Source organism: Zingiber officinale, chromosome 6B (genome assembly GCF_018446385.1).
Source record: "Zingiber officinale cultivar Zhangliang chromosome 6B, Zo_v1.1, whole genome shotgun sequence".
NCBI lineage: Eukaryota > Viridiplantae > Streptophyta > Magnoliopsida > Zingiberales > Zingiberaceae > Zingiber > Zingiber officinale.
Window position 1 is genome coordinate 92,376,348 of NC_055996.1, and position 27,588 is coordinate 92,403,935.

Sequence of the window (27,588 nt, forward strand, 5' to 3'; positions counted from 1 at the left end):
AAATCCGGATATAATGTTCTTCCTCCTCACTCCAAGTAGAATCAAAGAATTTGACAAGTGTTATTGTACCAGGATTTTGAACCTCATCTTCTAGGTGACTTCCTTCTTCGTTTAAATCAAAGGCTGAATTGCTTGTATTTCTATTTGTGTTACCCACACCAGTATACTCAGAAGTAGATTGAGTATTAACTTCCTATTCCACAACAGAATTTGCATCAAATGTATTCCATATTTCAGAGAGAATTTCTTCAGCAATATGATCATCCCTGAAAAATAATTCTAAACTAAGTTAGCAAAGTTACAATGTAAAAATCAGTGGTATTTGGATTTGAGCAAAATAGAAATTATTAGAAAGGGTTGAGCGAGGCAATTAAAAAGGGTCTGATATGTTAATACAGTCTGACCTGATTGTTGTTTTGATGTTGACACTGATTTAAGTTTGTATCAGATATTAATTAAACTCAGACTGATTAATGATCAAGGTTGATCATGTGGAGAGGAAAAGTCCAAGTACGGATACTTGGCATGCGAAGTCGGAGAGGGCTCGGTAGCTCGTTCTCCGGACTAGGTCAGAGAGGGCTCGGTAGCTCGTTCTCTGGACCGGACGAAGTCGGAGAGGGCTCGGCAGCTCGTTCTCCGGACTAGGTCAGAGAGGGCTCGGTAGCTCGTTCTCTGGACCGGATGAAGTCGGAGAGGGCTCGACAGCTCGTTCTCCGGACTAGGTCAGAGAGGGCTCGGTAGCTCGTTCTCTGGACCGGACGAAGTCGGAGAGGGATCGGTAGCTCGTTCTCCGGACTAGGTCAGAGAGGGCTCGGTAGCTCGTTCTCTGGACCGGACGAAGTCGGAGAGGGCTCGGCAGCTCGTTCTCCGGACTAGGTCAGAGAGGGCTCGGTAGCTCGTTCTCTGACCCGGACGTGGAAATCGGAGAGGGCTCGGTAGCTTGTTCTCCAGACTAGGTCAGAGAGGGCTCAGTAGCTCGTTCTCTGGACCAGGAAGACGTTAGGGTTTAGGGCTGGGAAGCTCTAAAACCAACAGAGGCATTGGATCGGTCTGTTGACCGATCCAGTGAAGTTGGGTGGTTCAGTAATCGATTGCTTTTTTGAATCGGTCGGTTTGCCGAACGATGGCATCTCAAAACTATGTGTTATTTGTCGGTTCGCGGTGACCGATCGAACTGATGAGTTTATCACCGGTCCAATTTTCGAAATAGACCGATAGTTCGGTTGAGGATATGGATCGGTCTGTGGACCGATCCACCTATAGGCTGATCGGTCCACAGACCGATCAGAAGCCTCCCAGACCGATCAGGATATGTCCTGATCGGTCCAGAGGGCTATGGATCGGTCTGTTGACCGATCCACAATGATGTCGTTTGTCTTCTGCTGTTTCTCTGTGATTTATGATTCATCTGATCTAACCATCTACTGTAAGCTTTTTGAGTTACAGATTGCAGGTGTCGTGCTAATGCTTGAATTCAAATTAAGCTCCATCAAAAGAATAAGACCAAGTGCTCTTTTTGCTGTGTTTCACTGTAAATTGTGCAATTGGAGCGTCAACGTTCACTGGCTGCGATCAGTTGGCAACAGCTTGACTCTTGCTTATTGGTTCGAGCTCAGAGACACCAGTGAAGACCATGGATGGTATTGGTGTGAGTTCAGAGAACCAGATGAGGAGGAAGAGTGATTGGCGACGCCTGAGTTGGTCCCAGTGATTCGATACAGGTGACAGTGATTCGGCTCTGGCTGAAGACAGTGAGAAAGCAGAGGGATAAGAAGAAGGAAGAAGAGAGGTTTTGTAAGAAGGATTTTGAAAAACTCTCTGTCGATCAAGCAAGAGTGCTGTGTGTTTGAGCTCTTGGCTGAGGAACTTCTTCTGTCTTTGCGCTTTGCTTTCATCGTGGCTGTAAGTTTAGAGCCCAGATCCTCTGGACCGCAAAAAGCGGTCCAGGGGATGGTCCCTTGATCTGGATTGGTGGGGATGAATGGTCCCCATCTATTTTATGAATGGGGACCATCCCCTGAACCAATCCAGATCAAGGGACCATCCCCTGGACCGCTTTTTGCGGTCCAGAGGATCTGCCCTCGTAAGTTTATTGTTCATTCCTTTTAGCCACTAAACTCTGTAAGTCTTGTGCTTCATTTCAAATCTTGTCTGAGACTTTGTGGAGATGTTACTCCACCGAGAAGGAGAAATACTTAGCCGGAATTTGTCCGGGGTGTGATCTACCGAAAGATCAAGGGATCGTCCACCTTACGGACACGCCGAGGAGTAGGGGCAAGTTATCCCCGAACCTCGTACATCCTTGCTGTGTTAGTGGTGGGTTATTTCTTTTCCTTGCATCAGTTTTCCTTTTGCTTATTTCCACTGTGCTAACAAATTTTTGTGAGGAATTAATTGAGTTTTTAGTGGAGGCTATTCACACCCCCCCTCTCTAGCCATCTGAAGGTCCTAACATGATATATTTTCTCATATCAGGCTCATCGCGGGCCTGATATATTCTCATATCAAACCCACCGTGGGCTTGATATGAGATCAAGCCCACGTTGGGTCTGATATGGAAAATATTAGACTCACGTTATGACTGAAATTTATCGTAACATTATATCAACTCCGGAGAGATCTAAATCAATAATAGACGGCACTGTTAGAGTCCTTAGTGCATGAAAAAGCCACGGGAATTAATTTGGGTGCAATCTGACATCTCTAGGTTCATCAGTGAATTTTGACCGAAAACCACTGATAGACTTACTCGGGTTTTTGGATATCAACAAAATTACAATTTATAATAATAGGAATGGTTGAACGAGGTGAAGGTATTTATGATGTCAAACTTTTATGGATTTGATTAAAGAATAACATGCTAGTCTTTCTTGATATTACAAACAAATTTTTAGGAAATACTATACGTACATAATTAAACTGTATCTCTCTTATTCTACCAAATGTAGTCTTATTTGAAATTTGACCTAGAATGCTGATTTTATTCAAAACAGTAATCCTTTGAAGTAACACTCTTTAATATTTCTTTAATGCCTTATGACAAAACACAAGCTCTCTAGTTACTCTATTGCAATCTGACTCATAAATGCAAGGGAAAATATGAGAAAGCAAGAAGATGTTCGTGTTGAAGTTGTCAATATAAAAATATAAAGATGAAAGAGAGAGTTAAAATGAGACCTATGATGAGGCGACGTGCATTCAAACCAAAAGGAGCGGCTTTTGATTTATAAATCTTAAATTGTGGTTCGGATGTATTGGAAAATGGCATCGAAGGGGAGGAGATTTAGGAGGTTGGCGGGAGAGATAGAAAGAGAATATCTTGGTGCTCTTTTTGTTAATTTAAAAATTAAGATATTTATTTTGGGAAATATGAAAACATGTCCGCTTCTTTGGGTAAAAAACCGAGTTTAATTTTATCTTTTTAATCTTTATATATTGTCCTATTCTCAACCGTGCCCGGTTCAATACTTAGCCAAACCGCCTTAATTGAGAAGTTTGTGTCAGACGGTCCGATAATTGAACCGACCCGAGTTAGTCGAAAAGTTTCTAAAATGGCGGTCTAATTTTCCCGCGTATAATTGAAATTCCTATTCCCTTTTCCTCGAGGCTTCCTCCTCACTCCGCTCTGCTCCCCATCCCGGCCACACTCGATTCGCATCGCCGATGGCCGCCGATGCGGACGCCGCTTCCGTTCTTCTCGAGTCTCTTCATGGCCTCGTCCGCGCTGGAATCTACGATCGGTTCGCCTCATTCCTCCTCCCCTTCGGCGACTTCATCCCTCTCCATTCCCAAAACCCTAACGCAGCTGCACCCACGAAGGCCGGTGCCACCGCCGCCGCTCCCAAGAAGAGAGGCGGTAAGAAGAAAGCGTCAGTGCCCGACCCCATGGCGATCCGCCTCCTTGCGAAACGATTCCTCCCCTTCCTCTGCCAAGCCCTCAAAATCCTGCCATCGTTACTCCGAAAGAGCCCCAAAACGCTAAGTTCTACTGTCGACGATCAGATTGCGGCCGAGCTGCTCGGAGTGTACCGCCTTCTGTTCGACTGCTTGGCTTGCATTGGTCCTTGCCTTGCCGGCAAAGCTTACTCAATTCACCTCCAGAAAGGCCATCTAGTCTTCTCGTTGGAAGCATGGGAGAGGTACGCCGAAGCTGAAGAAGAAGCTTTAGCGCTTCTAGAGAACCTAAGGTCGGTTCTTGTTGAGGCTGCACCGGTTCCCAAATCGCGCAAAGGAAAATTTTCCAGTCCTGGTTGCTATTTACCTGATCCGGCCCTCGTTGGAACTGATGATCCGGATGTCACCACACTGGTTATCACAGTCATTACCGTTCTTGTGGGCTCATCGTACAAGAGTAAAAATCTGAAGGAGGTGACATATGATAGGATTTTAGCCTTGATTGATCAAGTTCAGCCTTGGCTTCGGTACTTGTTCTGGACAATTGCTTATCACTGATTACCTATCCAAACAATAATCAAATAAAATGAAAAGTGACACATGCAGGTTTTTAAATCCAGAAGGACTCCGGAGATTCCAGAATTTGCTTGACATTATGTGCAGGTGTTCACTTTTTTTACTCGAAGAATACAGACTCTTTAAAGGAGACATGGTGCGTCATTTCTGCCTGAGGACATTGAAGGAATGTGCAAAGTCTTCCCCGATAGATCACTTTTATAAAGTATGCTGTAATATGAAGTCTAAATATGTGCAACAGTAGCTAGTTTTAATGGATGCTGATCTTTTGGATATTTAATTAACAGAGAATGGGAAAAGTATCTTCATCTGTTGACTTGCAATGGGATGATGGAAGCTCTCTTTTGCTCGATATTCTTAGATTAGCATTGCAATCCATTTTATGCAGCTGCAAGGTGGTTTTCTTTAATCCTTTTGACTTATTTGATTGACCAACTATTGTCTTCGTAAAACCAATCTGTTTGGAATCATTGTGAAAAAAAATCATATTAAGCCAACCAAAGCTGCCTAACTGTGTTATGTTCATTTGCTAATGCTATTACACATCAATTTTTGATTAAATAAAATTGTCTTAGGTCTTATTTCTATGAAAAACAAATTATTTATCTTTAAATGCCAAATTTGAATCTGTTTCTGTAACTCTTGTGCATCCTGAATTTAGCATTTATTCTACTATTTTCTATTGTATTTGCTCATGAATTACTACTAACTTTCAGTCAATATCAGTTTGACTCTAAATTTTAATTGGACTCATTTGTGTTGGAGGCTTGATTTCTTGAAAAAGATCAGATAGTTGGAAATTCTTATCCTAATTGACTGATTTTGAAAATCATGCATAGTCGCAATCCTCTATGGTTCTGCAGTATCAATCTTTTAATATGGTAGTAGTTTGAGATAGTGTCCTAGAATATAGAAAAGAACATTGTGGTTTTAGCTACTGTTACATTGATACTTGTGAGGTGCCGTGCATACTATGCTAGTCGTAGTTGACATGTGCTAAAATAGGTTGGTACCAATCAATACAAAGAACAAGAGAGGGGAAATAATTAGCAAGTAAATCGTCAATGATTCTTTGCCATATTATCTGCTGATTGCAAGTACATTAGTAAAGTTGATAATGCTTACTCCTTTAGAGACAGTCTAGCTACTGCACATCAGTGCTTGCCATAGCTCCTGTTGCTTAAATGATAACATCCACTTGATGTCAATCATCTTCTTGTCAAAAGAGAATTTTATACACAAGTAACATATTGAGAAATTACTATAGAACTTTTTGCAGAATCATAGGTATTTTGTAACCTATATTCTTCCAGTAGCTTTTTAGTATTTTGTTTCCTTCAAAACTATTCTATGTGCATTCACTTTTCACACCTTGTTTAGGTTAATTTACTGAATGCTTCAGATGAGTTTCTTGAATTTGTATCACATTTTGCTCGCCGAATTTGCATTTCCAATTTAGATACGTGCAGAAGTGTTGCAGAATTATTATGTCAAGGAGGTGGAGATATATGTCAGGTACATACACTTTGTTTATTTTTTTTGTAGTCGTCAATTCATCCTTTGCTTAGTGAAATGATGTATTTGCTTTTCTCAGGTGTCACTTCCTCTCACATCAATTTTAACTCTTTATGCTATTGGTTTGCACTTCAAGTTTAGTTGTATTCAGGCTAATCAAAGTGCAAATGGAGTTGATTTGCAAAACTTGTCTTTTATATTGGAAAAATTAGCCAACTTTGATATTATAAACCATAAAGATGGGATGGACTTTAGTAGTGAGATAGAAGACACAAGTAATGGTTTTTTGTCTTCTTCAAAATCTGGCCTGAGTAATTCTTGTATGCAAACACATGGAAAAGTCTCATTCATTTCATACATTGATGCTTTAGAGTTTCCTTGCAAGCAAATGGTGGAATTTGTGAGCATAGTTTGGAAAAGAATTGCTTCTGCACAAGAACCTCTTCTGGATTCTGATGGATTAAATTATCTCCAGAAGGCATTACATCAAATTTGTGATTTGTTCCTTGATTCTACTAGGTATGGTTATGAAGAAAAATTTCTCAGGTGTTCAATCTGCATTCATATTATTTATGGATGCTATTCCAAGCAATTCATTTGATTGTTTGTTAAGCATGCTTTATTTATGAAATCCTTTTTTGGGTTTTGATATTGGCTAATGAACTTGTAGATGCAGTGTCATGTTTAAGAGCATTGAACAGAGGTTAGTGGAAAGCCAAGGAACACTACTTCAAATTGCATTATCAGCTTTCAAAATCTCCCTTATAGCTGACAAAAGTTACGAGGTTATTTTTGATAATTAGATGCCAAATTTGAGGTTTTTTGTTTTTTTCTTGTTATTTACTAATTCACACTTTATGTTAATTTCAGAAAAGTTTACTAGTTATAAATGATATCATTTCAAGTACAAGGATAGAAATGCAAGAGCTGAAGTTTCTTATTTCATCAATAAATAATGTTGGAGCTGTATGCTACAATAGTGGATTGCTGGAGAAGGTATTACGTCTTTAGTATCTTTATTTATGTAGGGGTTGTTTGGTTGATGGGTTTGGGAAGAGGGAATGGAATGATAGTAAAAGATAGTGTTTGGATTGTGAGTTTGGAAATGACAATTTAGGAATGATTTATAGATTTATGGGAATCAACTAAACCCATATAACTAGGAGGTTTCATTTCAATTTCCATTCTCATTCCACCTTATTATCAGACCTATATCCATAGTCATTCCAGTCATTTAATCAAACACCATCGTAATTTCTAATTCTCCTTATTGTGTTGTCTTGTACTTCTTTTCATTTGATTGAAGATGTGGCAAAGCATGAAGTGGAATTGACTACATGTTATTTGTTGACTAAATGTTATTTGTTGACTAAATGTTATTTGTTGATATTTGGCATCCAGCGACGTCGGAAGCATCTGGCGACGTCGATAAGGTCGCCAGATGCTTTAGGCGCCGTAGAAGGCATCGCGCGCGACGTCTTTAGTGTCGAAGGCGTCCTGCGTTTCCTCCGGTATCGCCGAGACAGGGACGTCTCCTGTGCCGATTTTGGCCATCCGACGGAAGAGTAAAAATTGTCCGTGCCGGACGGCACGGAATGACATTTCAACCCATGTATACTATATGGCTATTTTATGTGAAGTCTTTAACAAACAATTTAGTGGCACAACAATGGTCACGAATTCTTGAAAGCTTAATTGTCACAGTAGTTATTTTCTTATAATTGTTTTGTTTGAAATTCTAGACTTGATTGAGGTTTGGTGTTTTTATTAAAGAGATTGAAACTATAATATCGTAGTAATTAATTTAGATTACAAAATACCATTAGGAAGGGTTTGTTCCAATAGTGATTGTGTTGTTTCCTCTCTTGTGATCAAGGTTGATTATAGGATTTGATGTTTGACAAAGGATTGCATTATTGGGTTATATTTTATGATTAGTGCATTAAGTACACACAAGGTTAGTTATGCTGACTTGATTTGGTGATCGAGCTTGAGGGTAGGTTGCTTAGATCGAGATGATTGGACTTGAGATTGGATAGCTCAGATTGAGAGGACTCAAAGGTAGGTGATCCAAATCAAAATTGCACAAGGCAGCTAGTTTGAATTTTGAAGAAGACTGAAGACATGCAAACATGTATTTGTGATTGTGTTTAGGGTCTAGCATCGATAATTAGGCACTCCGTCTATTCACTTTGCTCAAGTCAGCCATATACGGTCATACAAATTATTCATCAGATAATCAATTGATCAATTAGACAAAACCGTAGCAACTAAGTGTAGGTCTGCATTAGGCCGGCTAGAGGGAGGGTGAATATTCCTAAAAATAAGTTAGTCAAATCTCTTGTTTTTGTTTAGCAAGGATAATTAAATTAATTAAACAATTAAAATAATCAATATAAAATAAAGAGGCTCAAAAATTTTACTTGGTTTACAACTGAGGAGGTTGATAATTCAAGGCGGTTGAAAGCTTACTAAAGATTAGGGTTGTAAATGAATTAAGCGTTTGTGAACAAGCTTGGTATTCGGCTTAGTAAGAGCTTGTTTATGTTCGTTCAATATACATAAGATTAATTAAACAAACAAACTTGAACAACTCGTTAGGCTAAACAAACAAGCTTGAACATATATGTGTTCAGCTCGTTAACGTTCGTGAACAACGTTCATGAACAATGTTCACGAACCATATTCATTAATAAAACTCTTTTCAATATGATAAATAAACAATAAAATAAAATAAAATAAAATAAATAAATTTAAATTATCAAGCTCAATAACCAATCAAACAACTAAAAGTTTCAAACAATCAAACAACCTTGAATTGAGAGCTTGATAACATCTAAACGAACTAAGCTCGAACCAAGCTCAAGCTAAGCTCGAACCAAGCTCAAGCCAAGCTTGAATTGAGAGCTTGATAACATCTAAATGAACCAAGATCAAGCCAAGTTTCAAACAAGTTCAAGCTTATAAAAAATAAACCAAGCCAAGCTTGAACACTCATTTCAAAAGCTTGGTTCATTTTAAGCTCGGCTCGGCTCCGCTCGTTTACAGTCCTACTAAAGATCTCCTTCGTTGAAGGTAGAGAAGCCTTTTACACACTTTAAAAGCATAGGAATAGCTAGGTAATTAAATACAGTGATTGTTGTTTTCATTCTTAGCATCGGGGGCTTTTTATAACCTCATGGGATAAAGTATCTGTTGATATTCATCACTCAGAGGCACCTCTAAGGAGGAGGGCGCCTTCCTTCGAACATGCGCGAGGGCGTCTTCATGTTCCTCCTAGGCGCCTTCGTGTTCCTCTAAGGAGCCTTCGTGTTCTTTCGAGGTGCCTCGGGTCCCGAAAGTAGCAATCCCACTGTTGGCGATTGAGGCGCCTTCAAAACCCTTGGAGGCGCCTTCACTCTGGGCTGGCAGCTCCAAAGTCCTTTCTTTGCATGGGTGATGCTTAGGTCAATTGGAGTTGAGCTCACTTGAATCCAACTCCGACCTTCTCTTCGAGTAGGCTTCCTCCCCGGCTTCTCATCCCTCTAACATCGCGCATGTCCTTCTCATCCATCAGTGTTCTTTTCCGCAGCACCTCGCCCCTCGAATGCACCAAGCTCGTCGACTCGTTTCCTGTATTATCCTCCTCGCTAGCCGCGTCTTCCGTTCGACTTCTTGTGTTTTTAAGTTTCTGCACACTTAGACAGAAGACATCAAACACAATAGGGTCTAACTTGACTTGGTTGCTCACATCAAAATCAATTTGGGGTACTTACACTAAGTATTGGATCAGGGATGATAACAGATCAGGTTTGGGTTGGATTCCATATCCAATGTTCTCATATCCATATATATATATATATATATATATATAATAAATTAAATATCTATATAGCCTACTCCTAACATCAACAAAAATAGTTAGTGAATTTTGAGAAAAGAAAATTTTCTTTAATATATGTATTATTTAATCGAGTATTCAGATCGGATATCGATAGTCCTTGCTTACCCACCTCCATTTGGATCGGATATTGGATCCTCCATTGGATTAGGAGGAAATTGCCATGCAGAGCCGTTAGCATACTTCACATCCATTTTTCCTTGCAGGATAGCAACATTAAGCATTGAATTATTTAAAAGAGTAGATCAACTGTATACCTTAGTAATCATGAAAGATATGTCCATATGGAAACCCTCTAATTGCAGGGCACAACACGAGATCAAGCTAAACAAAAGGTTTTCCACTATATTGTTTCTATTTTCTATTCTGTTTCTATTTTTGGTATGTTTAATTAGCAATTACTTGATAGTAATTGAAACATTTCTTAGCTTTTGAAATATTTTTTTTTCTGCTTTATTGTTGCCATTTTGTCATTTTTCTTTCTGCTTTTGTTATTGATATATTCAATGCTTCTGATAGTGATTCAAACATGTTCTGTTCACAAGTCTTCTTTTCTTTTCAGGCATCTAAAGCATTTCAGCTGTGCCTTGAAATTATATGGAAATATGTGAGGTTTACTTGTAGTTTGCACTCGTTGAATTCAAAGAAACTCCATAGTGATAATATTGATGAAGATGGTTATAAAGATGCCATTAATGATGCATTGGCACGTATTTCGAAGATAATTGGATTTCTTCATAAATATGGTAGAGTAAACATAAAAGGCATTATTGTTAAGAGTTTATATGAATTCTCTGCTGCTGATGAGGCTCTAAATGACACTGGCTTATCAAACTTGATGCATCAATGGGTTAAGGTAACAACAGGGTTATTGGATAATTCTTATCTTTTTATAATTTACTTAAATATTGACCTTTTAAGTTCAGATCCTTTGTGAAGAATTTAAGGAGGTACATGAAGTGGATAATGCTCCAATTCTCTATTACTTGCTTCTCGACTGTGACTTGAATTGGTCAAAGAAAATAATAGGCAAAATCCTTGAACAGGTTGGCACACCTAGTTTCCTTTTAAGTTGATGCTTTGTTTTCCTTTAACAAAATTTTATGATCTTGTGGTTTGCATTCTTGTAGGAACTTATTGCTTATGAACTGTTCAAATCTCACAATCCAAATCTGTGCCAAAAAATGGAATTGAAGATTATGGACCTTTTGTTGAATTATGTGTATACATCAAAAGATTACAACTTGCAAAAATCAAGAATTCTAGTTAGGAAAGGAAAGGGTTTAAGAGCTCTTGGAACAGAAGGCATAAACAAATGTCTTGAATGCCTTTCTGAAGCAGTGTCATTACTTGTAAGTTTCTTGGTTACAATTTTCATCATCTAGTTTTAATATGTTAAATTAATTAAAGTGTGTCATCTCATTGTAAAAGAGATTCACATATGGTGAAGCTTCTCAAGTTGCTGCTTTAGTTGCTCATCAGTTGGCTCTCACATACCTCTTGTATGCACAATGTGCTCAGGAGGCCAATCAAGACTCGGATGTAAGAGTTCCAACTTTCCTTTGAATTAAGCAATAGTTGTAGTTCTATTATTTGTGCAAAAGCAATAATAATTGGAAATTTATTTCTTTATTTTTTCTTTCTGACTCTTCTTTGTCTGAGGCAGGTAATTCTTGATAATGTTCAGTGTGCATTGAGTTTGTGGTCGGGCATCAATATTGAAGGTTCTCCTTCAACAGGCAACAATTATGAGTGTCCATTAGCTGATAGTTTACCTATCTTATGCTCTATAGTTGATTTGCTTTCATTAAAGGTAAACTACTAAAACATTTTGATGAATTTATTCCTTCCCAACTGTCTTTCCTTTCAATTTTCTGGTATATTTTATGAACAGCATATTTTACTATGTTCACATTACTCTTCAGGGTTGCCTGAAATTCCAAATTGAGATATGCAAATTGATAATCAAATTCTGCTTGTCGAAGAATGTACCATTGGAGCAGTGTATTACCATGCTATGGACTAACAGAAGGCTAAACCATTCTCTTTGTCGCTGTCCAATTCATGAAGGGTTTGTTTTCAGTATCTCAGAGATGTATGATTCAAATGCCAACTCTTTGGATTATTGGATAAGTTGCATGAAAGGTGATCAGCCAACACTCTGCACATTTCTGCAGAAGTTATTGCCAACAGATTCTCATTTCTCTGAACCAAGAGGGAGTTCTATCTCCATGCCTTTTGGTGCTACAATGAGCATTCAAGAGGTTGAAAAGGTTGCATCATCTCTAATCTCAAAGGTGAGTTACATTTTTGAAATGACTGAAACTGTATTTTGGTTATTATTATTGATAAACTCTTTACCATCAATTGATCCTTTTTTGCCTTTTAGGTTCCTTTGACCAGTGAATCTACTTTCATGGCTTCATATCTTTACTATGACTTGTCTGAAAGGCTTTTCTCCAATGGAAGATTCATTCAGGTAATATACACGTTGTCTTTCTTACTTAACTCTTCATGTCTTGTAGTGATAGTCAGACTAGGATATGAATATCTAACATGGTGCAGATCTGTGTTTGAAATTTGTTGTTTCTTAATTTTTTTAAATATGATCAATAGGGGTCTTGCGTGTTGACTTGAAATGACGATGCCAGAGTGTGCGGTCTACTGAAGAGTTCAATTTTAGAGATGGTTTTGTAACTTGAATCATAGATTGAGCCATTGAGGTTTCACTATGTGCTGCTTGTACTGGGTTCAAGTTGGGTCATGGATGCAACTTTATAAGCTGAAAATGGATGAGTCCTTGAGGTGCTTCTGTTAGCTATTTTGACGAGTCAGTTTCCTCAATATGGAGTTGAATAGGCATTTGGCAGGGTGGTTGACTCAAGTGTTTGTCAATTTCTCCAGATCATCATTGTCCAAGCATGCTGGACGATGACAGAAAGGCTCCCTTGTCTTTCTTCTCACCACCCTCTAGCACCTCATATACTCTTTCTTTTTCTTTGTACCTACATCATCATGAGTTAACACAGACACAATGTACTGTTCGTCCATGCACAAATACTGACCATTCCAGTCACGCCACTGGATTGAGGTCTTGACCCTCGATCAGAACTTTAATGATACATTACAACACAAAAAGTGATTTGTAGATAATTCCTTTAATGGATGAGTTGGTTGCAGATAGAAGTGATAATCTATCTTAAGTATTTTCTATTCACAGCTAAGCATTGAGTAAAGCTCTCATTTTCCTGTAGTCTAATAGTTTTCCTTTTTCTATTTTACTAGGATGCCATAATTCACCCGTACATAATAGAATTCTTCATTTTGTATCGCACTTTATTTTGTTTTGCTATATCCTTAAATATCCATATAACCGATCCCACCTAGTGGGATAAGGTTCGGTTGTTGTTGTATATCCTTAAATATCTTATGATGTTGTGATGCTTAGGCTCTTTTGTACGCGAGAAAGGCATTATGTCTGAGGGACAAATTATTTAGGAGGAAATTTATTTATAAAGTTACTGAACAGTCTGCAAAAACCAAGCTTGATCAAGCTACTCAGTCTACAAATGATCGTATATGCCTTGAGGCAGTGGGCAATGCTATTACAGATGCTTGGCCGGGTGCTAATAAGTCAGGCAATTCAATTGATTCTTTTCCTAGTGTATGGGGTGTTCTTAGGTGCTACCTTGAAAGCACATTGCAGGTTCATAATTTGTTATTCTGTTAATGATATTTTATTATTCATTTTTAGTGGTCATGCTTCATAAACTTGCATCCTCAGGTTGGCATTATCTGTGAATCAACCGGAAATGGTGCTGAGGCAGAACATCTTTTTCGAATAGGAAAAGAAATATCCTATTTAAGAGGCTTCCCAGTCCTTGCAATTACTTTCACAATATATTTAGGTATTTTACTTAATTATCTTCCCTATTATTGCTTGAATTTATCATTTTTTTACTGGCTGAAGCAAATTTCTTGATCCTGTATTTGCCAGGTCAATTATACTGTAGGAAACAGTGCTGGGACATGGCTGCAAATGAGATTAACTATGCCAAAAAACTAGTTGTGGACTATCACCACATGATCTCATGCGAGCGTTGTAAAATGACTTTTGAGGTTATGATTGACATGCAAGCTGGTGATTTATCTAGAAACAACATCTCCAAAAGAATGCAAACCGAGTACTCTGGAAGTTTGCCTGATGCACTAGGCTTGTATAGATCAGCTATTGAAAAACTGGAACAGGCTTCTGTTAGGACTTATATTAACATCTATCAGAAGCCAGGAACTTATATAATTGGAGAAGCCAGAAATTCAGCTCAACATCACACTAAAATGTGCTCAACTAACAAGGGAGTAAAACTACCTGTTTGCAGTATCTGCCTTTCACTGAGTAGCCATACAAATGTTCCCAATTCAGGACAAGGTAGAGAGGAATCTGATAAGCTAAGGCTTTTGGACAATTCAGGGTTAAAATCGCATGCCAAAGAAGTCAAGAAAACTTCTAAAAAGTCATTTAAATCCTCAGAGAAGGATCTCAGCCATCATACTAAACCAAGAAGAAACCGTTCTACTGCCCAAACTATTAATGTTGTGAATACATCTACCAATTGCAATGAGTCTGTTACTCTTGGGCTTAAACTATCAAAAGGACACTATAAGAGTTCTGAAGCTGCTTGTGGAAGTGAAGAATGTGGATGCAACCAAATAAAATGTTGGAGGTGCCTCATTCTCCAAGTAGTGGAAACTGGATTCATGCAGGATATTCTTTATCTGAAGTGGGAATCTTATAGTCGGCATCTCACAACAATACTTCTCATCAAGATAGGTATTGGACTTTGGTATTATGTCATGACTAAAATACTGTTCCGTCTTAAGATATTCTTCTAAGGTTTCCATGATGCTAATTTTTCTATCAGGTATTGATGTAACTAACTCCCTTATTTGTTTGTCTTTTTTGTTTAGCAAAATGTCTTGGTACTCACTCTGGAAAGCATGAAAATAATGAAGTGCATGAAGTCTTTGGTCGTTGCATTTCTGTGATGTTCAATTGGAAATCTCTTAGGTTCTATGGAACATCTGATCCCAGCTTAATTCACCTTCTTATGGATGAGACTTTTGGTGATTTCTTTCGCATGGAACGTGCAGCAGTGTTGTACAACATGAGTTGGTTTTGTTTGAAGAATTGTACATCAGAGAATCCCAGGTCATTTGGCCCTACAAAAGTATATAAGTTTCCTTATTTGATATAATTAATTACTTGAGAAGATGACATGATTGTCATTTTCTTCTTTGCAGGACCAATTGTTGCAGTTTCTCCAAGATCCAGATGACAACTATATGTACTTGGTTACTTAATGCTTTCATACTCTGCCGTGAAAATCCCTTGCTTTTTCACAAGGTTACAAATCATACTTCTTTCTAATATGAATAAATTTTGATATTCTATTCATTGATTTCTGTGACATTTCCAATTTTGCATAGGCAATAAGCAGCTCATCACTGATCAAGCAGTTACTTAGCAGCATTTCTTTTGGTTCCCATTTATAATGCAGGTCTCTCGTCTGCTGTCTTTGATGTTTCTATTCTCCACAATCGATTGCTCTGTTTCATTACCTGTGCAAACTGAAAAATCTCTCTCTTTAAACCATTGGGCTGCATATTTCCACCAAGCTTCAATTGGTACAAATGTGGACAGTCAATATTTCGGCAGTCAGCCTCTCAAGGTCTGTTGTTAATTCTTTGTAATTCCTAACATTTCTATCTGCTTGCTTTTCTAGTAATCTTCTTTGTTATCAAATTACAAACACAACATTTTGCCAATCATTTATGTAAACTTAATTTTTAACGATAACGTTTTGTATGCATAATTTATTCTTGGTTTAACTACCAAATTTTCATGTCATTGTAGGACTGTGGCTTCACTATTGCATAATGTTACTTAATTGCAGAGTACCATAGCATGTTGCCATGTGTCTTGACTCAGGTGTGAAGTCATATTGGCCATCCCATTAAAAGGTTCCCTCTAGTTCAAGATTAGTACATCTTATATAGGTTATCCTGTCTGTGGATTGGATGATTGTGTAAGTCTAACATATATCTTCATGAATGTGAATATGCATATGTAAATTAAGTTATTTCATATTCCTTAATGCCCAAGCTTTTGAACTAGATGATTTTCACAATATGATACTTAAAAGTAAAACATATCTAGGCTCATGATGACCTTCAAGTATGAAGAAACTAGAACCCCTTAGACAATTGTGTTTCTCCCTCTTGACCTCTGTACTTTCTTAGCCTTTTTGATAGAGCAAAGGTCTATAATCTTTTCATCTTCTTTTAAATTCATTTGCATGAATATGAAGAGAATTCTCTCTTCATTGACCAATATAAATGTAACCATTAATAATAATTGTGGCTATTTAATCATGTAATAAAATCAAGACATATGAGCAATTGATTAGAGAAATAAATCAAACATATGGGCATTAATAAGAAATAAAGAATTATTTCTAACATTTTCTCACTTGCCTATATGACTTTATTCACTTTGAATATAATGCACAATATGTAAGTTAAATTCTTTCTTAAATTGGTCAAAATTATAAATCATCATTAAGCAAAAACTAATAAGGATCATAGTGGTTGTACATCATTAGTTCGACATACTTCCTTCCATGTATCACAATATTAGTTCTATGCTTAACATGAACTAAAATGAGGCATAACATAATGATCCATCCATAATATTCTTATTAGAGACAAATTCTGTTAATAATTACATAATTCATTCATGTATATACACTAACATAGAAAAACAGGATGTATTAATGTATCAAAAACAACATTCAAAGAGCTCAGAGAGTCAAATACAAAAGAGCATAAATTTAATTATGGAGTTATTAACAATTTTCCATAATGCTCATCCTTATGACATGTTCATTAAATGTCTTTGGTGGCAATCCTTTCGTTAATGGATCCACAATCATAAGGTTGGTGTTAATGTGCTCAATTGACACTCTTTGTTTCTGAACATCTTTAACGACAAAGTATTTTATTTCCATGTGTTTAGTACCTTTTGAATACTTGTCGTTCTTAGAAAAGAAGACTGTCGTCGCATTATCACAATAAATTTTCAGCTGCTTGTCTAGGCATGTTCAACTGGTCAGTTAATCGATTAATCGGTTCCACTTAATTCTGGTTTACCATATTTTGTATAGAATCGGTTAACTGATCGATATTCTTATCAGTTCTACTAGTTTCGGTTGAACCTGTTCCCGTTGAACCGGTTCCGGTCGATTAACCAGTTCCAATCGAGAACCGGTAATAGAAAAGGGCGGGCCTAGGTAAGTAGGTTAGTGGGCTTTTTTTCACATAAAAAAATAATTCTTCACTCAAATTAACTAATACTAGTAGTTAACTCTAAAGTTTAATAAAATACTTATTAGTCCTTTGATTTTAAATGCTTATGCCCATATTAAAACTTTACAAAAGTTACACAATCTTTATTTATTATAAGATTTTCACTACCTTTTTAAAAATTTCCCAATATATATAATATATTATATATAATTAATTTTATAAATAATAATAGGACTAGTTTATTGGTTAACCGGTCTATCGGTTAACTAGTTTATTGGTAAAAAAAAAAAAAAAAATCCTAAATCGAAAACCGGACCAGTAAATCGGTAAAAACCAGTTAACCGAAATCAGTTAAAATCGGTTAACTGTTAAACCAGAATAGGTAAGCTACCGGTTCTGGTCCGATTTTTTATTTTCCGATTTTTTTGCACAACCCTAGGCTTGCCAATACTATCGACTATTCCAAGTCCTAAAATGAAGTTCCGCGACCATAATCCATGAATGGTGGCCTCAAAGCATGCCACAAACTTAGCTTCGATAGTTGAAGCAGCAATGATTGACTGCTTCACACTTTTCCATGAAATTGCTCCTCTAGCTAATATAGGAACAAATAGCCAAATGTGGATTTTGTAGCATCCAATCATCTAGCAAAATCTAAATCTAAGTATCCTATCACCTCAAGATGATCGGATCTCCTATAAGTGAGCATGTATTCTTTCGTCCCTTGTAAATATCGCAAAACTTTTTTTGCAACTTTCTAATGATCCAGTCCTAGATTACTTTGATACTTGCCCATCATTCCAACAACAAAATTGATGGTTGGTCTGGTACAAGTTTGAGCATACATTAAGCTTCCAACGATAGATGCATAAGGAATTTGTTTTATTTGTTTGCGTTCTAATTCATTCTTTAGGCATTGCATAAGTTTCAATTTATCACCTTTCTGAATTGGTACAATACTTGAAGAACATTTTTCCATTCTAAATTTCTCTAGAATTTTAGTAATATATGATTTTTGAGACAACCCTAACATTCCTTGTGATCTATCACGGAATATTTCAATTCCTATCACATAGGATGCCTCACCTATATCTTTCATTTCAAAGTTCTCCTATAGAAATTTCTTGGTCTCATGTACTAAACCAAGATCATTAGAAGCAAACAAGATATCATCAATATATAGAATCACAAAAATAAACTTACTCCCACTTACCTTTAGATATATACACTGATCTACGGTGTTTTCCTTAAATCCAAAGGAAACTATAGTATCATTGGACTTAAGATACTATTGTTGGGAAGCTTGTTTAAGTCCGTATATTGACTTCTTAAGCTTACATACTATGTATCCTTTTCCTTTATGTTGGTCCATATAAACAATTTCATCTAAATCCCCATTCAAAAAGACAGTTTTCACATCCATTTGATGTAGCTCTAAATCATAATGAGCTATCATTGCCATAATAATTCTTTGTGAGTCCTTTTTTGAGACAGGAGAAAAGGTCTCTTTATAGTCGACACTATTTTTCTAAGTAAAATTTTTGTCAACAAGTCTAGCCTTGTATTGTTCAATATTGCCATTAGAGTCATGTTTGGTCTTAAAAACCCATTTACATCCAACTGTCTTTGACCCTTCAGGATATTCAACAAGATCCCAAACTTTATTGTGACCCATTGATTTCAATTCTTCAATCATGGCGTCAAACCACATCGAAAAATTAACACTTTCCATGGCTTGTGAAAATGAAATTGAATCTTATTCAATACTTGAGTCAAATTCTGATTCTTGTAGATAAACTACATAATCATTCGGAATAGCTTATCTTCTTTCGCTTTCAGACCTTCTTAATGGTATTGGTTGTGGTTCATCAATATTAGGTTCATTGTGAACAACAACATGGAATATTTGATCATTCATTTGTTGTTCTTGTAGGTTGTTAAAATGTCCAACAACCATAAGAACAACAACTTGAGAAGAAGTAATGGGGAAAGGTATTTGTACCCTAACTTCTTGAATTTTCACATCATGTGGTTTAACACTCCTACTAGTTTCTCCATTCTCAATGAACCTAGCATTCTCAGTTTCAACAATTTTCGTAGAATGATTAGGACAATAAAATCTATACCCTTTAGACTTTTCTAAATAACCAATGTAAAATCCACTAGTTGTTTTTAGTCCAGTTTCTTTTCATGTGTATTGTAAATTCTTACTTTCACTGGGCAATCCCAAATATGTAGGTGTTTTAAAGTAGGTTCCTTCCGGTTCAAAAGGAGTTTTTGGAACTGCCTTACTAGGAACCTTATTTAACAAAGACATAGCAGTTTTCAAAGCATACATCCACAATGATAAGGGTAAAGGAGAATAACTTAACATACTCCTAGCCTATGTAGCACGGATACCCCTAAAAAAAAAATTTTTGGGTGTGTCGGACACGGACACGACACGCAAATACGCGTGTCGGACACGGCAAAAACCGTGTCGTTGACTTTTTTCAAGTTTGACCAGCCAGACACGGCTAGGACACAGATGAGACACGTTTCCGGACATGTTTGGGCACAATTGTAACAAAATTAAAAATTTCGAAGGTAAAAATGAAAAATAATAAAATTATGAGGAACTCTCCCCACTCCCGATTCCTTTTCTCCATCGCGACAAATTGTTTCACGCCGCGAGACGCGACCATCTCCCCTGTGCTTTCGCCGCGTCGCCTGTTGCTGCTCGAAGAAGTCCGCCACAGCTCCACTGCTCGCAGAACCAGCAGCAATTCGCCGCTGCTCGCAGAAGCCCAGCAGCCAGCGTCGCCTCTCTGCTCAACAGAAGCCAGCGTCGCCGCCGCTGCTTGCAAAAGGCAGGCGTCGCGCCGTCGCCTGCTCAACAGCTGCCCTCGCAGAAGCCAGCAGCAGCCCGACGCTGCTCACTGTCTCCCGTCGTTGCTCGCAACAGCCCACTGTCTCCCGTCGCTGCCCTCTTTCTGCCCAGTGCCCTCTTTCTGGTAAAGTGGTAAGTTTAGTTTTTAGTTTTTTCTGTTGAGATCACGAATTTGTTTTTGATTTTGGTACGATTTCTGGTAAGTTTAACAATAGGCTCCCCAGTCCCCTGCGTTGCTTCTTATTTCTTAATTGTTATTTCTGCCCGATATGGATGTTTGATTTTTTTTTACAGTTTTACTTGTTTATTTAAGATGTATTTGGTGTATTGCATTTTGTTATGTTTACTTTTTGTTTGTAATGGATATTATGGTTGATTTAATATGAACATGATTTTCTATTATAGGATTTTTAATTTTTAATACAATATATATATATATATATATATAATATTTTTTATTTTTAAATAATCGTCGTATCCTAGCCGTATCGTGTCCTATATTTTTAAAATTTTTCGTATCCCCGTATCCGTGTCGTATCCAATACGATACCCGTATCCGTATCCGTGCAACACTGCTCCTAGCCATATCCATTAGAGTATGATTACGCCTTTCTACAACACCATTTTGTTGTGATGTCTCAGGCATTGTGTATTGAGCACAAATGTCATGTTCTAAATATTTAGCAAATGGACTAAGATACTGTCCTGAGTTATCATACTTATCATAATATTCACCATCCCTATTAGATTTGATAATCTTTACTTTTTTTGTCTAATTATCTCTCAACCTCATTAATAAATACATCTAAGATATTCATTGATTGAAATTTTTCATGCAACAAATAGACATAACCATAATGTAAATAAACATCGATAAAGGTCATGAAATATTTGTCTCCACAAAGAGATGGAACATCAAAAGGTCCACATATATCGTTATGTATAATTTCTAAAAGTTGTGTGCTTCTTGTAGCTATTTTCTTAATTGTGTGCTTTGTATGTTTTCCCTTAATACAATCCGCACAGATATCAAGATCAGTAAAATTCAAATCATGAAGGATTTCATTCTTTATTAATCTTTGTAACCGTTCTTTGGATATATAGCCCAAACGTTTATGCCACAAGTAAGCTAAGCTTTCATCCACTAGATCATGTTTTGTTCCAACATTATGATGCAAGGTCAATAGAGTCTCAACAAACAAATTATTAAGCTTTAATTTGTATAAGCCATTACAAAGAACACCGGAACCAATGAGTGGTTATTCTTAAACAAACTGAAATATCCATTTTCAAAGTATCCAACTATATAAAGTTTTGATAAAGAAATTAAATTTCTACTAACAGAAGGAACATAAAGAGTTTGAAAAAGATCTAAATGATATCAGTGTCTAAAATCAAACGATCAAACCATAAGTTCCAACAACTTTAACCAGTGCTTTAACTCGATTTCCCATTAAGATAAACTTTTCATTTGGCTTTATGGTTTGGATCGTAAGGAATCTTTGCATCGTATTTGAAACATGAGTAGTACAACCATAATCAATCCACCATGTATTATAAGAAACTTTTGCCAAATTTGATTCAAAACATACAAAAGCACTGGGCTTACCTTTCTTTTCGAACTAAGCCTTTCGTTTTTGGCAATCTTTCTGAAAGTATACAGGCTTGTGACAAAAATGACACTTTTCATTCTTTTGTCCCTTCTTTTGGTTTTGGACAGATGACACATTTAACTTTAAGTGTTCATTATTGTCCTTTGTATTTTTCTTCCCCAACTTCTTTCTGGTATTAAAATGGCTCATGAAATTAATTGAGTGAACTCTTTGTTTCTTAAGTCTTGCTTCCTCTTGAATAAGCATAGTTTGCTATTCTGCCACATTCCATTTATCCTTTATAGTATTATAATCGATTTGGAATGGGCCATACTCAAGAGGCAAGGAGTTTATAATAAATTGCACAAAGAAGCTCTCGCTCAATTTCATTCCCATGGAATTCAGTCTTGTTGCAGTATTCATCATTTGAGTGATATGATCGTGCATGGTACGAGAGCCATCAAACTTCATGGTGGTCAACATACCCATTAATGTCCCACAAAGTGACTTATCAGTAGACTCAGATTGAGATAAATTTTCTACAAATTTTATAAATTCTTTAGCATCATCATTTTTAAGGATTGTTGGCTTAATGATGTCTGCTACAGTCATTCGTATAAACATCAAGTTAAATCTATTTGATCTTTCCCAAACTTTATGGAAAGATACTTGTTCAGTGCTACTAGTATTAGTAAGTGCAATAGGCTTATCCGCTTATCTGTAAGAAGTGTCAAATCAAGATCCAAAACACCTAAATGGAACTAGATTTGTTCACTCCATTCAGAAAAATTAAGTCCATTGAACTTTGTAATAGACGAGGCTTGCGAATGAAGAGCAACAGTTGTTGATGCTGCAAAATTATATAGAATGCTCATACTTCAATGCTTTGATTCATAAATCATAATATAAAATTCAGATAGCATTCATATGAACTTTAAATGCATATTGAAGTTCTCCTTTGAGTGATGCTACAATACACACACATAATCGATGCTTAAATAAAATTTTATATAAGAGGTAATTATATATGCTCTAATCAAACATGTTTATTATCTTTGGATATACTAAACATATCTAATAAAACATATAAATTAACCACAATTATATCCATGATCATAAAATAAAGTAATCAACCTTTGGGTGATTCTTAATTATTTTATAATCAGTGAACTTTAGATTATTCATGATAAGAGTTGAGTAATTTCATCATATCATCTTATAGCATCACATACTCATGAATAATTTAACATTATTTAATTAATGTCTAAAACTTTTTAATTTGGCCACTTTGGTGACTAACAAATTATGCATAATATAGATATTAAATTAAATAATAATGACAATAATCATTTAAAAGTTCATATTTGTTTAATTTTAACTTTATGATCCATCAAACTCAAACATAAAACATCAGTAAACATAATAATCATGTGTATAGAGATCTAAACATAATCAAACTCAAAGGAAGAAAACATTCGTAACTAAATATGTGATGATCATAGTCATTTATTTCTAATGAATGAATACATTAGAAAGTATACAAAGATCTAATCAAACACAATAAGTGTAACATGCTTAATACATTATGTCCATTAGAAAGTTGAGATATCAAAACATACATAACTTTTAGTCTCAAAATTCTTTTTGCATAATTACTCGACATGTGCAATCATATAAGCTTTCTCAATTAAAGTTATCATACATGTCAAGAACATTCATAATTACATGTTCATATTTGTACATGTAAATCAAGAAGAAAACATAAAATATTTTTAACACATAATCGATCAAGAGAGAAAAATATTCTTTAATGGAAAATCATAAGTTCTTAACTTGTGCTCTAATACCACATGTAAGTCTAATATATATCTTCATGAATGTGAATATGCATATGTAAATTAAGTTATTGCATATTCCTTAATGCCCAAGGTTTTGAACTAGATGATATTCACAATATGATACTTAAAAGTAAAACATACCTTGGCTCATGATGACCTTCAAGTATGAAGAAACTAGAACCCCTTAGACAATTGTGTTTCTCCCTCTTGACCTCTCTACTTTCATAGCCTCTTTGATGGAGCAAAGGTCTATATATAGAGTAGAGGGAGGACCATTTTGTGACCTTTAATTTACACATTCCATCAATGTATACATTCAATTGTCTCTTAATGCAATATGTTTATTCTCATATTGCATGAATATGAGAATAATCTTTTCATCTTCTTTAAATTCATTTGCATGAATATGAAGGGAATTGTCTCTTCATTGACCAATATAAATGCAACCATTAATAATAATTGTGGTTATTTAATCATGTTATAAATCAAGACAGATGAGCAATTGATTAGAGAAATAAATCATACATATGTGCATTAATAAGAAATAAAGAATTATTTCTAACAGATTGGACTAGGACATTTACCATTTTTTTTTTTGTTTCTCGAAGAGATATTTTTTTTTTCATACACAAGTGCACAACGCTATACTCATGTTTTGTGAGGTGGCAATATCATTTCAAGGATAATTGTGGATTGCTTTCTCTATCTAATCTAAGACATCCATACATAGAAAGATATGATTGTTTTTACTTCTGATCTACATGTTTCACACCTATTGCTAGAATTAGATATAATTTGTGAAAGATCTTTAAGGAACTATCTCAAATTATACAGACACATGGAGATCAGAATTTAATTTCCAAATTTGTATTTCCAAGGACAACCTTTTTAATCCATCACATTTTCAGGCATGACAACTCAGTGAACTAAATTAATTAAATGTGTAAACATAGTAAACCTGTTCCTTTGCCAGTTCACTACAGGATAGTAATGGTTTTTTACTACTTATGGATTAACTATTATAAATGCATATTGTATGTTTTTAGGTGTTTTCTGATGCTAATATGATGGATGATACTGCAGAATTATCCAAAGTCCTCAGGTTTGTGATATTTTTGCAACAACCTATTATGCATCTACACCAACACTGACATGGTTATAATATCTTCTCTCTTTGATATATCTCTTTTGCTTTTAGACTTTTTCCAGAATGTCTTGAAGATCTTGAAGAACATGTATGTGGTTTCTTCAAGAGCCTCCCTAATATTCCTATAATTTGTATAAGCATGCTTGGAGGAGATTATACTAACCTCATTGGTGAAATGCTACTTCTGCCTTCTTTTTTTCCTGCTTGGATACTTGTATCAAGACTAGTTGCTAACAATCAACCTGTTGTTATGTTACTGCCTGTGAATCTCATTGAAGAAGGTAATATTTTTCAAATGAAACTACTAACATTAACAGTTCTTTTATTTATTTTTTAAATGCTGAATCATCTTATTTTTCTTCCATCAGACCAACTTGATGTTGGCATTTCATGCCAAAAATTCAGTGGTGCTGATATAGAATCTGCCAAACAATGGAGTTGCCCATGGGATTACTCTGTTGTAGATTGTGTATTACCATCTTTTAGAAAGCTTTTGGAAGAGAACTTTCTTTTTCTATTTAATTCAACCTTTTCACCAGCTGATACACAAACAAAATTTGCTACTTGGTGGTCTCAGAGAATCAGACTTGACAACTGTTTAAACAAATTGCTTAGGTAAGATGCTGATATGATATGGTTTGCCTAATTCTATTTGCTACTTTTTTATTGGGGTTGATTATCGTGCATCCTGTGCATTATATTCTTTCACATCTTGCAAGATTAGTTCGGATTTTTTTTTTTTTTTACATTTTAATTTAGTTTTTATGAGATATCAGGATTTGCATTTCTATATTTATCAAAATTCAAACTAAACTGATCTTTTTTTATTTAATTTTGAACAGAAACATCGAAACATCATGGTTGGGACCCTGGGGTTGCTTGCTTCTGGGTGAGCATTCATCAATTTTTTGGAATACTGACAGAAGGATTAACAAATTAATCAATGCTCTAAAATCCCATAGTAAACATGGAATAAATTATAGTTTGATTAGCTCTATCATTGGTGGTTCAAAGTCAATAATTGATGCAGAATCATGCATCCATCAGTTATTATTATACAATGGCTATTTTGGCCGAGGTGCCTGCTGTGGTCAAGAGAGATTTAGAGTATTTCCTGCAGCTCCTGAGACAGAAACTGCAATCAATTTCATTCATGATTTGGTTAGGGAGATGCTTACTGAATATGGAGAACATGTTGACAGAGAACCAGTGATTCTAGTGCTGGATTCTGATGTTCAGGTGAGGCATCTCAGTCATGTTATTTCCAACTTGAAATTATTTTCAAGTTAATCTGAATATTACTCTGCAATGTTATGAAAATTTGCCAAATTCAACTTCCGAATCTTAGTTCAATTTGCAGTCTTGTGTTGAATACATGCATTTTAGATGCCCATTGTCTTCATTTGCCATTCATGAAAGGTTACTATTTTAACACTCTTCAGTAGACTTTTAAATTCAACCTTTTTCATCATATGATTCATTGAAGAACTAATTATTTTATCTTATCATCGTTTGTTTATTATTACCACAGATGCTGCCATGGGAGAACATACCAATTTTAAGGAACCAGGAGGTTTATCGCATGCCATCCATTGGCAGTATCTTTGCAACACTTGACAAAAGCTGTTCTCATCACAAAAAGGATGAGGCATTTGGCACCATCATCCCTGCTGTCGACCCTGTTAATGCTTACTATTTGTTAAACCCAAGTGGAGATCTAAATGATACACAAGTGGAATTTGAGCAATGGTTCAAAAGCCAAGAATGGGAGGTGACTCTTGAAATCTTATATCAGTTTTTTTGGTAATTGTATATGAATCTACAATGTGAAACTTATCTTGTAAAATGGAATTGCATTACTAAAGGTCTTGATGACCTCACCTAAATTGCTTTCATTACTACCACCTTATGATTTGTTCATATGATAATTTTCTTATCCAACTAAATTCCTACAGGGTAAAGCTGGAGTAACTCCTACTGTTAAAGAACTGAGTTTCGCCTTGCAAAATCGTGATCTCTTCCTGTATTTTGGTCATGGAAGTGGTAAGTTGACTTGAGACTATTTTCAATCTTTTTAACAACTTGAGTCTAAAACATTTATGTATGGTGCAGGAACACAATATATGCCTGAAAAAGAAATTCGGAAGTTAGATCATTGTGCTGCCTCTGTTCTTATGGGCTGCAGCAGTGGGGCACTCGTTCATAAAGGGTGTTATGCTCCGCAAGGTGCGCCCCTATCCTACCTGTTAGGCGGTTCCCCTTGTGTCATTGCAAACCTTTGGGATGTAACGGATAAAGATATTGATCGGTTTGGGAAGGCCTTGCTGAATTCATGGCTGCTCAAAGATTCAGAACCTCTTGACAATTGCACAAGGGATGGCCAATTAGTGAAAGGGTTGAGTTGCATGAACATAAACAAAGAGGTGACCACCACCTCTGTAAAGACTAGAAGGAAACAGGCCAATGAAAATTTGCAGAATTTATCAGCTAGTAAGCAAGGTTGCAGGAGGAACAGGATAGTGTCCTTCATGAGCCAAGCACGAGAGTCATGCCGACTCCCGATGCTAATTGGAGCAGCTCCTGTTTGTTATGGAGTACCCACAGTCATTTGGAAGAAATTGCAGCCAGAAAGTTAACTAACCATCATGAGGTATGATTTCAGCTGCATGGAGTTCTTTCATGAATGCTCCCAATTCTAAACAAGGGCTTATTTCTCGAGTCACCTTGGTTTTGATAGTTAGGCAGATCCTAAAATTTTTTATGTACGCTTTGAATTTTTCAAACGTCTGTTGTATTTTTATCATCGTTTATCGAGTTGTACAGAATGTGCCGATGCCTCTTCCCATAAATGTCAAAGGATGTGGGATTGAGTTTTTTTTTTTCTTCACATATATATAAATTGCTAACAAATG

The 27,588-nt window shown here is 36.1% G+C and overlaps 1 protein-coding gene across 1 annotated transcript; it reads left to right on the plus strand.

The window, feature by feature from the left end:
* Positions 1-3,619: 3,619 nt before the first annotated feature.
* Positions 3,620-27,588, plus strand: LOC121993191 (separase-like). Its single transcript, XM_042547883.1, has 27 exons — positions 3,620-4,421; positions 4,501-4,675; positions 4,758-4,865; positions 5,851-5,985; positions 6,065-6,504; positions 6,656-6,770; positions 6,856-6,981; positions 10,428-10,721; positions 10,792-10,911; positions 10,996-11,217; positions 11,297-11,407; positions 11,532-11,678; positions 11,791-12,162; positions 12,255-12,344; positions 13,314-13,571; positions 13,650-13,773; positions 13,863-14,696; positions 14,834-15,074; positions 15,167-15,269; positions 15,424-15,594; positions 24,576-24,631; positions 24,728-24,957; positions 25,045-25,291; positions 25,519-25,915; positions 26,208-26,447; positions 26,632-26,719; positions 26,789-27,588. Exons 1-27 carry the CDS (start codon positions 3,664-3,666, stop codon positions 27,310-27,312), a joined length of 6,726 nt encoding a protein of 2,241 aa, XP_042403817.1. The 5' UTR covers positions 3,620-3,663; the 3' UTR covers positions 27,313-27,588.